The sequence below is a fragment of the Lucilia sericata genome, unplaced genomic scaffold (genome assembly GCF_015586225.1).
Source record: "Lucilia sericata isolate MDLA Ls3-8-SP2 unplaced genomic scaffold, ASM1558622v1 Contig007952F_arrow, whole genome shotgun sequence".
Lineage (NCBI taxonomy): Eukaryota > Metazoa > Arthropoda > Insecta > Diptera > Calliphoridae > Lucilia > Lucilia sericata.
Window position 1 is genome coordinate 1 of NW_023998040.1, and position 13,531 is coordinate 13,531.

The 13,531-nt window shown below is 29.8% G+C and overlaps 1 protein-coding gene and 1 long non-coding RNA gene across 2 annotated transcripts; one reads left to right on the forward strand and one right to left on the reverse strand.

Annotated features, from left to right (window-relative positions):
* Positions 1-4,486: 4,486 nt before the first annotated feature.
* On the forward strand, positions 4,487-10,915 carry LOC119615801 (deoxynucleoside triphosphate triphosphohydrolase SAMHD1). Its single transcript, XM_037971786.1, has 6 exons — positions 4,487-4,597; positions 4,675-4,932; positions 5,000-5,449; positions 5,521-5,603; positions 10,033-10,101; positions 10,162-10,915. Exons 1-6 carry the CDS (start codon positions 4,514-4,516, stop codon positions 10,196-10,198), a joined length of 981 nt encoding a protein of 326 aa, XP_037827714.1. The 5' UTR covers positions 4,487-4,513; the 3' UTR covers positions 10,199-10,915.
* A 995-nt stretch (positions 10,916-11,910) lies between these two features.
* LOC119615800 lies at positions 11,911-13,107 on the reverse strand. The gene is made up of 3 exons (XR_005232472.1): positions 12,886-13,107; positions 12,644-12,799; positions 11,911-12,200 (listed from the first exon to the last, which is right to left on the reverse strand). It is a non-coding gene; the product is annotated as an uncharacterized LOC119615800 (long non-coding RNA).
* Positions 13,108-13,531: the final 424 nt, after the last annotated feature.

The window sequence follows — 13,531 nt, forward strand, 5'->3', positions numbered from 1 at the left end:
CTATAGACTAGACTATAGACTAGACTATAGACTAGACTATAGACTAGACTATAGACTAATATATGACTAGACTATAGACTAGACTATAGACTGACTATAGACTAGACTATAGACTAGACTATAGACTAGACATAGACTAGACTATAGACTAGACTATAGACTAGACTATAGACTAGACTATAGACTAGACCATAGACTAGACTATAGACTAGACTATAGACTAGACTATCGACTAGACTATAGACTAGACTATAGACTAGACTATAGACTAGATATAGACTAGACTATAGACTAGACTATTAGACTAGACTATAGACTAGACTAGACTAGACTATAGACTAGACTATAGAATAGACTATAGACTAGACTATAGACTAGACTATAGACTAGGACTATAGACTAGACTATAGATACTATAGACTAGACTATAGACTAGACTAAGACTAGACCATAGACTAGACTATAGACTAGACTATAGACTAGACTATATACTAGACCACGGTTCCCAAAGGGGGTCCGCGGACCCCTAGTGGTCCGTAGCAAAATCCTAGGGGGTCCGCGAGACGAACGAAAAAATCATGAATAAAAATATCTCTCTATATGTTACAAACTATTAAAATATCTCCAAATTTTCATAAATACTAAAATACACAATTTTATTCAATAATCCCAGATTTGTTGGTGACTCTTTGAATGTTATTGTTTTTGGGTCGTTATCAGGGATAAGCTAGGCTACAAATTTATTGTTCACTTTTATAAGTAAAGTATTACGTGATTTGTAATTTTTATAAATATATATGCTATCGAAGTAAATGTTTTTATACACAGAAAAAAATGAAATTCAAAATCAAACAAAAAATTCATAAAGCCAAGTATTTTTTTAACTAAAATAGGACCTATCACGAAATTCGTAAAATCAAGTACTCAAATTCGTAAATTCTTTATTGAAAAAATTTCAGGATTTTTCTTATTAAAATAATATACTATTTACGAAAACATTAATAAATATTCGCAACATTTCCAAACAATTATTTTACTTAAACAATAACGCAAATTATTTGTATTTGTACTGAAATTCAAGCAATTATTTTATCTGAAACAGATAAATTATTTATTGTATTTTGGCAATAATAATACACAAAATTCCTTTTTGAATCTATAAAAATTTTGTTAAAAAATATATATTGAATTTTAACAAATATTTTACTTATTCTATAAAATTAAAATTTGTTGAAAAAAGTACTTATATACTTACAACAAATTTATTTCACATTCTAGAAACTATTATTTGTACTGTGAAAACTGAAACACTTATACATTAAATGTTATAAACCAAGTAAGAATTATATCAATTCATTTTAGTACATTCCAAAACTAGTTTTATTGTTGTATTCCATATGCTGACATATAAATAAAACTCAAACAAAAACATTTATTGAACCAGTAAAAATATTTACTGAAAATTAAATTTATTTCAATAAAGTGTTTGTTAGAAAATATTTTCCTTCTGCGTGAAAATCAAACAAATTCGTTATAAAACCAAATAAAAATTTTTGTAAAAATCGAAATTAAATTTAAGCAAACGATTGTTAAGAAAAAAAATGTGCATATTTTTTTCTGTGTAGCAGACGGATAATGATTTGCCTTAGAATTAAATACTGATACTGGTATCCCGGAATATGAAGTTAGGTCACATTTCATAATATTTTTTTAAATTGTAAGCAAAAGTGTTAATCTAGTTAATTTTAAATATAAATATTCCATTCCAACGTGATACACAGATTTTAACTTCATTTTGTTGTCCAATATTATTAAATCAAAATCAGAAAATTCATAGCGTTTTGCGTAAATAGTCAAAACCACGCAGTAAAATAATTCGTAGGTATTTTAAAATTCAAATTTAAGATCCAAATTCACAGTACATTCGCAAAGAGTCCAGGTCATATTTTATGTGGGTAACGCATTCCGCAACAACATCGAAGAAGTCTAACTTTCACATATTTTCCCGAAAACTTAGCTTACATACTCAGCTTACTCCTATGCAATCGCAAAAAAATTTAGAAACATGACTCTTTAAGCACATGTCGACAATACTTGTTTAAGAAACATTTTCTCTACCTTGACGAAAATGAACATGAAAGCTCTCACGATCATAAAATTAAACATCATGGTAGAAGTCATTCTATATTTAAAACCATGAAATTGAAAACATCTCCGAAATACTAAATGTTCTCAATGTACGGGAATATTTTATAGGGTTTATGGACCAGGACTTAGACAATTTTCGGACGAACAATTACACAGTGATACAGCAAAAAAATGCAGGGGTTCTCATATACCAATTCCATTTCGTTATAGTCCATAGAGTAGGAATTTATTTTTAATTTTTCCCGATCACTTCGTTTAGTTCCTTTTTAAGAGCAAAAGTTGTGAAAAAGAGCTATTTTTGAAGTTTTAACTTAAAAAAAAAATATATGTTTGGTAGTTTGCAACCGATTTTCAAATTGGATATTTAAAGATACGAGTGTTGTCTTTCAACCCAAAAAAATAAATCCAAAATTTATGATTAATGTCTTGGTTACGGCCATTTAAGTAAAAAAACTCACACTTTTTTCACAATTTTTAATTTTCATACTGCTCTACACAGAAAAAAAAATGCACAATTTTTTTCTTAACAATCGGTTGCTTAAATTTAATTTCTATTTTTATTAATATTTTTATTTGGGTTTATAACGAATTTGTTTGATGTTCACACAGAAGGAAAATATTTTCTAACAAACACTTTATTGAAATAAATTTAACTTTCAGTAAATATTTTTACTGATTCAATAAATGTTTTTGTTTGAGTTTTATTTTTATGTCAGCATATGGAATACAACAATAAAACCAGTTTTGGAATGTACTAAAACGAATTGATATAATTCTTATTTGGTTTATAACATTTAATGTATAAGTGTTTCAGTTTTCACAGTACAAAATAATAGTTTCTAGAATTAGAAACGTTTTCTTAAAAATGTTGTAAATATATATGTAATTTTTTTACTACTTTTAGTTTTAAATATTTTTTGTAAAATTTTTGTTAAAAATTAGTATATATTTTTTAACAAAATTTTTATAGATTCAATGAAAAATTTTCTTATTATTATTGCCAAAATACAATAAATAATTTAAATGTTTCAGATAACATATTTGCTTGAATTTCAGTACAAATACTAATAACTTGTGTTATTGTTTCAGTAAAATAATTGTTTGGAAATGTTGCGATTATTTATTAATGTTTTTCGTAAATAGTATATTATTTTAATAAGAAAAATCCTGAAATTTTTTCAATAAAGAATTTACGAATTTGAGTACTTGATTTTACGAATTTCGTGATAGGTCCTATTTTAGTAAAAAAAATACTTGGCTTTATGAATTTTTTGTTTGATTTTGAATTCCATTTTTTTCTGTGTACGTTGGCCATGAAGCAGTAACTTTAGCTTTTATTACATTTAAAAAAAGGCACATTAAGTTGGGTTTCCAATGATGGTCAATTTATGATAATCGATGAAAAAGGTTATGAGTTGTGCTAAGTTTTATAAAAATATAGCATATTTCTTCCATACAAAAACGTTCATGTTTCTGGTTTTCTTTGTAACAAGTTTAAAAAATGTTTATAAACATTTTTATACAAAAATTAATTTGTATGGAGAAAACCAAAAATTCGAGAAACATGCTATTAGAAAAATTGGCATAAATCATCCAGTTTTTCATAGATTTTTATGAAATAACAAGTTTTAGAAACCTTCCTTTATGTGATTCTTCTGGAAAGTAATAAAAGATGAACTCACTGCCTCATGGTCAAAGTAGAGCATGATGAAAATGAAATTTTTTTAAAAAAGTGTGAGTTTTTTTTACTTAAACGACCGTAACTCAGACATTTTTTTTTTGGATTAAAAGACACTTGTATCATTAAAAAAAAATATCGGATTTGAAAATCGGATGAAAACTACTAAACTTATGATTTTTCAAATTTAAAACTTCAAAAATGGCTCTTTTTCGCATCTTTTGCTCTTAAAAAGTAAGTTAACGAAGTGATAGGGGAAAACTAAAAATATATTCGTACTCTATGGACTATAACGAAATAGATTTGGTATATGAGAACGCCTGCATTTTATTTTTCTTCACTTTTGTATCACAGTGTTATTTATAACAATAAGATATCAAAATATGTATGGGGGTCCGTGAAATTAAATAAATTCCTCAAGGGGTCCGCGAAGTAAAAAACGGTGGGAACCGCTGGACTAGACTTTAGACTATACAATAGACTAGACTATAGACTAAACTATAGACTATACAATAGACTAGACTATAGACTAAACTATAGACTAGAATATAAACTAGACAAAAAACTATAGTATAGAGTCTGCTTTCTATACCAAACTACTTAAAGAAGGCTGTTTTCTGTTCAAAAAACTATTTTCTAATATTTATTCCAATTTCTTTAAATAGAACTTATCACGCTGCCAGTCGAATGTTAGATGCCCTGGAGAAGAATACCCAATGGCTAGGAGACAACAACAATAAAATACCGTTAGTATACCGCAAGGCAGTAGAGGTAAGCTAATGCTTTAGATATTTTAAAATCTGATTTTCAAATATAACCCCTTTACCTTTACCGCCGTCTCTTAATAGATAGCTGCTCTTTTACATGATATTGCCCATGGGCCATTTTCTCATGCCTGGGAGCATGTAGTAAAAGATTATGTACATGAAACCGAAGCATTTCCCTGTATCGATCATATATTTGAGCAGATAAATCAAGACCTATTTCCAGAATTGCGTAGCAACAACAATTTTGGTATAGAACTAATTAAGGCCCTAATAGATGGCCGTATTGATAAATTTAAGTTGGCAGCACAACTACCCCAGCAATTTCGTTTTATATTTGAGGTTAGTACTTACATATACCTTCGTATTAAAGTACACGTTTTCTTTAATAAACTTTTTCTCTGCACAGATTGTCAGTAATAAACGTTCAAAACTAGATGTTGATAAATGGGATTACCTAAAACGTGATTCCTATTATTTAAAGCATCTAAGTCAACCCAATATGGATTTTGATGATGTCTTCCTAAAGGCTAGAGTTTCCGATTGTGGCACACAAATCGAATATCGTTATGAGGATTATGATAAAATATATAATTTGTTTGCAGCTCGTTATGATTTTCATGTTAATTGTTATAGTCTACCCGAATATATATTATGTGATCATATCCTTAGTTTGGCGGTACAAGAAGTTAAACCAAAAATTAAGAATAAATTGGTAACGGAACTTGGTGCTCGTCATATGCAAGAATTTTTACAATTAACCGATAACAATATTTTGCAATTGGTTAAAACAAGTAATTTAAGTAAATTTTTGCAATATGATACCAAATTTGAAGAAGTTAATGAAATTCCTGAAAAGGTAAGTTTCTTAAAGATGAAGTATAATTTCTTTTTATTTATAATTTAATTTTTGTTCTTTTCATTGCCTAGACTGTTCCTGCTTATGTTGAAATAGCGAGTTTACAAATGTATATGCCCAAAGGAGAGAGAATAAGTTTTTATGGTGATATTAAGTTAGTGAAAACAAACTATAAATTATACCATAGACTAGACGGCAGATTAGTATCTAGATTAAACTATAGTCTAGACTATTGACTAGACTATAGACTCTAATATAGACAAGAATATAAACTATACTGTAGACTAGAATATGGACCAGACTATTGACTAGACTATAGACTAGACTGTAGACTAGACTATGGACCAGACTATTGACTAGACTATAGACTAGACTATAGACTAGATTATAGACTAGATTATAGACTAGACTATAGACTAGACTATAGACTAGACTATAGACTAGACTATAGACTAGACTGTAGACTAGACTATAGACTAGACTATAGACTAGACTATAGACTAGACTATAGACTAGACTATAGACTAGACTATAGACTAGACTATAGACTAGACTATAGACTAGACTATAGACTAGACTATAGACTAGACTATAGACTAGACTATAGACAAGACTATAGACTAGACTATAGACTAGACTATAGACTAGACTATAGACTAGACTATAGACTAGACTATAGACTAGACTATAGACTAGACTATAGACTAGACTATAGACTAGACTATAGACTAGACTATAGACTAGACTATAGACTAGACTATAGACTAGACTATAGACTAGACTATAGACTAGACTATAGACTAGAGTATAGACTAGACTATAGACTAGACTATAGACTAGAGTATAGACTGAACTAGAGCTTAACTAGAACTGAACTAGAACTGAACTAGAACTGAACTAGAACTGAACTAGAACTGAACTAGAACTGAACTAGAACTGAACTAGAACTGAACTAGAACTGAACTAGAACTGAACTAGAACTGAACTAGAACTGAACTAGAACTGAACTAGAACTGAACTAGAACTGAACTAGAACTGAACTAGAACTGAACTAGAACTGAACTAGAACTGAACTAGAACTGAACTAGAACTGAACTAGAACTGAACTAGAACTGAACTAGAACTGAACTAGAACTGAACTAGAACTGAACTAGAACTGAACTAGAACTGAACTAGAACTGAACTAGAACTGAACTAGAACTGAACTAGAACTGAACTAGAACTGAACTAGAACTGAACTAGAGCTTAACTAGAACTGAACTAGAACTGAACTAGAACTGAACTAGAACTGAACTAGAACTGAACTAGAACTGAACTAGAACTGAACTAGAACTGAACTAGAACTGAACTAGAACTGAACTAGAACTGAACTAGAACTGAACTAGAACTGAACTAGAACTGAACTAGAACTGAACTAGAACTGAACTAGAGCTTAACTAGAACTGAACTAGAACTGAACTAAAACTGAACTGAACTAGACTATAGACTAGACTATAGACTAGACTATAGACTAGACTATAGACTAGACTATAGACTAGACTATAGACTAGACTATAGACTAGACTATAGACTAGACTATAGACTAGACTATAGACTAGACTATAGACTAGACTATAGACTAGACTATAGACTAGACTATAGACTAGACTATAGACTAGACTATAGACTAGACTATAGACTAGACTATAGACTAGACTATAGACTAGACTATAGACTAGACTATAGACTAGACTATAGACTAGACTATAGACTAGACTATAGACTAGACTATAGACTAGACTATATACTAGACTATAGACTAGACTATAGACTAGACTATAGACTAGACTATAGACTAGACTATAGACTAGACTATAGACTAGACTATAGACTAGACTATAGACTGACTATAGACTACTAGACTACTAGACTAGACTATAGACTAGACTATAGACTAGACTATAGACTAGACTATAGACTAGACTATAGACTAGACTATAGACTAGACTATAGACTAGACTATAGACTAGACTGTAGACTAGACTATAGACTACCACTATAGACTAGACTATAGACTAGACTATAGACTACACTATAGACTAGACTATAGACTAGACTATAGACTACAACTATAGACCTAGACCTAGTCAAAAATACACTTTTCTATAGTTAATCCTTAGTTTGGCGGTATAAACTATAAATTATACCATAGACTAGACGGCAGATTAGTATCTAGATTAAACTATAGTCTAGACTATTGACTAGACTATAGACTCTAATATAGACAAGAATATAAACTATACTGTAGACTAGAATATGGACCAGACTATTGACTAGACTATAGACTAGACTGTAGACTAGACTATGGACCAGACTATTGACTAGACTATAGATAGACTATAGACTAGATTATAGACTAGATTATAGACTAGACTATAGACTAGACTATAGACTAGACTATAGACTAGACTATAGACTAGACTATAGACTAGACTATAGACTAGACTATAGACTAGACTATAGACTAGACTATAGACTAGACTATAGACTAGACTATAGACTAGACTATAGACTAGACTATAGACTAGACTATAGACTAGACTATAGACTAGACTATAGACTAGACTATAGACTAGACTATAGACTAGACTATAGACTAGACTATAGACAAGACTATAGACTAGACTAGACTATAGACTAGACTATAGACTAGACTATAGACTAGACTATAGACTAGACTATAGACTAGACTATAGACTAGACTATAGACTAGACTATAGACTAGACTATAGACTAGACTATAGACTAGACTATAGAGTAGACTAAAGACTAGAGTATAGACTAGACTATAGACTAGACTATAGACTAGAGTATAGACTGAACTAGAGCTTAACTAGAACTGAACTAGAACTGAACTAGAACTGAACTAGAACTGAACTAGAACTGAACTAGAACTGAACTAGAACTGAACTAGAACTGAACTAGAACTGAACTAGAACTGAACTAGAACTGAACTAGAACTGAACTAGAACTGAACTAGAACTGAACTAGAACTGAACTAGAACTGAACTAGAGCTTAACTAGAACTGAACTAGAACTGAACTAGAACTGAACTAGAACTGAACTAGAACTGAACTAGAACTGAACTAGAACTGAACTAGAACTGAACTAGAACTGAACTAGAACTGAACTAGAACTGAACTAGAACTGAACTAGAACTGAACTAGAACTGAACTAGAACTGAACTAGAACTGAACTAGAACTGAACTAGAACTGAACTAGAGCTTAACTAGAACTGAACTAGAACTGAACTAGAACTGAACTAGAACTGAACTAGAACTGAACTAGAACTGAACTAGAACTGAACTAGAACTGAACTAGAACTGAACTAGAACTGAACTAGAACTGAAGAACTGAACTAGAACTGAACTAGAACTGAACTAGAACTGAACTAAGAACTGAACTAGAACTAGATAGACTATAGACTAGACTATAGACTAGACTATAGACTAGACTATAGGCTAGACTATAGACTAGACTATAGACTAGACTATAGACTAGACTATAGACTAGACTATAGACTAGACTATAGACTAGACTATGGACTAGACTATAGACTAGACTATAGACTAGACTATAGACTAGACTATAGACTAGACTATGACTAGACTATAGACTAGACTATAGACTAGACTATAGACTAGACTATAGGACTAGACTATAGACTAGACTATAGACTAGACTATAGACTAGACTATAGACTAGACTATAGACTAGACTTAGACTAGACTATAGACTAGACTATAGACTAGACTATAGACTAGACTATAGGACTAGACTATAGGACTAGACTTAGACTAGACTATAGACTAGACTATAGACTAGACTATAGACTAGACTATAGACTAGACTATAGACTAGACTATAGACTAGACTATAGACTAGACTATAGACTAGACTATAGACTAGACTATAGACTAGACTATAGACTAGACTATAGACTAGACTATAGACTAGACTATAGACTAGACTATAGACTAGACTATAGACTAGACTATAGACTAGACTATAGACTAGACTATAGACTAGACTATAGACTAGACTATAGACTAGACTATAGACTAGACTATAGACTAGACTATAGACTAGACTATAGACTAGACTATAGACTAGACTATAGACTAGACTATAGACTAGACTATAGACTAGACTATAGACTAGACTATAGACTAGACTATAGACTAGACTATAGACTAGACTAGACTAGACTATAGACTAGACTATAGACTAGACTATAGACTAGACCATAGACTAGACTATAGACTAGACTATAGACTAGACTATAGACTAGACTATAGACTAGACTATAGACTAGACTATAGACTAGACTATAGACTAGACTATAGACTAGACTACTAGACTAGACTGTAGACTAGACTATAGACTACACTATAGACTAGACTATAGACTAGACTATAGACTACACTATAGACTAGACTAGTCAAAAAATACACTTTTCTATAGTTAAGTGACTAAAGGAAACTCTTCTATAAACAATGCATCCACATACCTATTTACGTTTTGTATTCTCTGCGTATTTTCAGAAACAAACCTTTAATTGATGATCAAACTAAATTTATTCGAAAAACTTATACTGGCTATTGTGATCAGAGGTATTTGTTAATTTTTTTTACTCTTTTGAAAACCATATAATTTTTGTTTATGATTTACAGCACACAAACAGTTTATTATACTGTGCAACACGAATGATTTTGTTATAAAAATTAGGAGGAAGAAACCAAAATTACCTCGAAGGAAAAGTGTTGAAAGGAAAAAATATCAAAATAATGAACAAGAAAATTATAAAGTTAATTAAGTTCTCGAACAATGTCATTTTTTTATGAATTGTTTGTTTAACATTTTCGTTTCTTTTATATAATTTATAAAATATGATATGTAATATCTCCAGTTAGATATTATTAGAATAATTTAATGATAATCTTCCAAATTTCTTCAATGTTTTTTTTTTTTTTTTTTTGTTTAACATAGTGATTTGTTTGTTATTTATGTTTTATATTCATGTTAATTTAGTTTTAATATTATTTAAAATGTTCATTAAAATATTTTAAATTCAATTCGAATTAAAAATAACTAACACACCAAAATATGTTCTTTAAAACATAGTTTTAACTTATCATTAGTTATAGTTTAAACTTTATTAATGTTTCTTTAATAATTTTTATAATTTTATTCCAAATATTTAACCAAATATGTATTTTTTAATTGCTAACTGTTCAGTTTAATCATTAGCTTTAGTTGTTAGTATATAAAAATATAAAGGTATATTTTAATCATTCTCTTATAATATCTTAATGTCTTAACTTTTTTCATTACATTCGATATTATGTTTTTAAAACATATTTTTTTTTTTATATATTCATTGTAAAAAAAGCGGAAAAAAATTGAAGTTATTTTGAATAAAAATTCATAAAAAAATACGTTCCTTTTTGTTTAATTTTAATAATCTTTACAAAAACTAGAGCTGAACTAGAACTGAATTAGAATTGAACTAGAACTGAACTAGAACTGAACTAGAACTGAACTAGAACTGAACTAGAACTGAACTAGAACTGAACTAGAACTGAACTAGAACTGAACTAGAACTGAACTAGAACTGAACTAGAACTGAACTAGAACTGAACTAGAACTGAACTAGAACTGAACTAGAACTGAACTAGAACTGAACTAGAACTGAACTAGAACTGAACTAGAACTGAACTAGAACTGAACTAGAACTGGACTAGAACTGAACTAGAACTGAACTAGAACTGAACTAGAACTGAACTAGAAATGAACTAGAAATGAACTAGAACTGAACTAGAACTGAACTAAAATTGAACTAGAACTAAACTAAAATTGAACTGAACTAGAACTGAACTAAAATTGAACTACAACTGAAGTAGAACTGAAGTAGAACTGGACTAGAACTGAACTAGAACTGAACTAGAACTGAACTAGAACTGAACTAGAACTGAACTAGAACTGAACTAGAACTGAACTAGAACTGAACTAAAATTGAACTACAACTGAAGTAGAACTGAACTAGAACTGGACTAGAACTGAACTAGAACTGAACTAGAACTGAACTAGAACTGAACTAGAACTGAACTAGAACTGAACTAGAACTGAACTAGAACTGAACTAGAACTGAACTAGAACTGAACTAGAACTGAACTAGAACTGAACTAGAACTGAACTAGAACTGAACTAGAACTGAACTAGAACTGAACTAGAACTGAACTAGAACTGAACTAGAACAGAACTAGAACAGAACTAGAACAGAACTAGAACTGAACTAGAACTGAACTAGAACTGAACTAGAACTGAACTAAAACTGAACTAGAACTGAACTAGAACTGAACTAGAACTGAACTAGAACTGAACTTAAAAACTAAAATTTTCAAAGACATTTTTTTGTTAATATTACTTTATTTATAAAAATCGATGCTGAAATATTATCAATATATTAATTATTCTCTTTCATTAATAATTATACATATTTCTTAGTTCGTAAATTTCATAAAATTTTTCGTTTACCACTGAAAATACTGCGTTTTGAATATCTTCTTTTTGCGATGGTGTGAAGTCTGATTCATATATAAGGTTTGCGAGGCATTGAAATGACTGGCTTATTGAAGTTAATGAAACAGATGAATCATTTAGGCTCATTCTTTCCGGAGGTGAAAGTGTGCTTTCGCAGCTTTGATTTGAACTGAAAAATAATATTAATAATTAATTATGTATAAACAAAAATTAATTATGTATGTTCTGGATTTCACTGTCAAAACGGAGTCCTTTTGAATCTACTAGACTGTTTGCGCAAATTGAACTATCACCACGTTAACCAACCGATCATATGGAATTGAACTATGGGGAGCCGCAAGTGATCTCAGCATATATTGATCTTATACAGATCCAAAATGTCGAAACCGAGACGGGAGCTGCATGGTATATAACGTACAAGGCTTCGAAGAACTGACTTACAATCCATTTTATATAAAGGATCAGTTATCCACTGTGGCTCTCAGTTGTTTAGTAATATGATTTATATACATACATATTGCTAGCCCTAAGAAGGCGTATCCAATATATTGATTTGTGAATTCCCGAACACACACATACATATAGTACATACTATAAACTATTATTACTCACGCTTGTGTATTTAGAAAATTATCCAAAAATGATAAACTTTCGGCATATCTATATGGTTCACAATTTGTTTGACGACTCCCAGATGGCAAGTTTTCATTTCTTTATATCTTTTATAGGTATCTCTTAAATTTCTCCATCTAAGTTTTGCTAAATCAACTTTATATAAAACAAGTTAAAATAATCGAAAATTTTAAAAACCAATAACATTTTTCAAAAAAAAAAAAAAAAAACTTAATACTTACCAGGAACTCCAACACTTCTTGCAACTAATCTCCACATTTCATCTTTGAGCCTAAGTTTGCCGTAATTTTCAGATTGCATATTATACAAAGGCTCATATTTTTTAACTTCTCTAATAAGTTTTTCATCAATATCCATTTTGTTATAAAAATTATTAATTTTTTTATTTCAAATAAAATTAGAAGCGTTCACTTGCAAATAAAATGTTTTAATAAACTTAATGCTATGATTTTTTGTAAATATATATAGTTTCGTAGGAAAGAGTAAATACCAAAATCCATTCAAAGAAAAACATAATTTTATTCAATAGTTTTTATTGCAAAAACCAACACATTCATACAAGGAAAAAGAAAAAAAACTATTTCATATACGTACACGGCAAAAAAATTGAATTGAAAAAGAAAAAACTATTTCATATACGTACACGGCAAAAAAAAATTGATAACTAACTAACTAACTAACTAACTAACTAACTAACGAACTAACTAACTAACTAACTAACTACTAACTAACTAACTAACTAACTAACTAACTAACTAACTAACTAACTAACTAACTAACTAACTAACTAACTAACTAACTAACTAACTAACTAACTAACTACTAACTAACTAACTAACTAACTAACTAACTAACTACTAACTAACT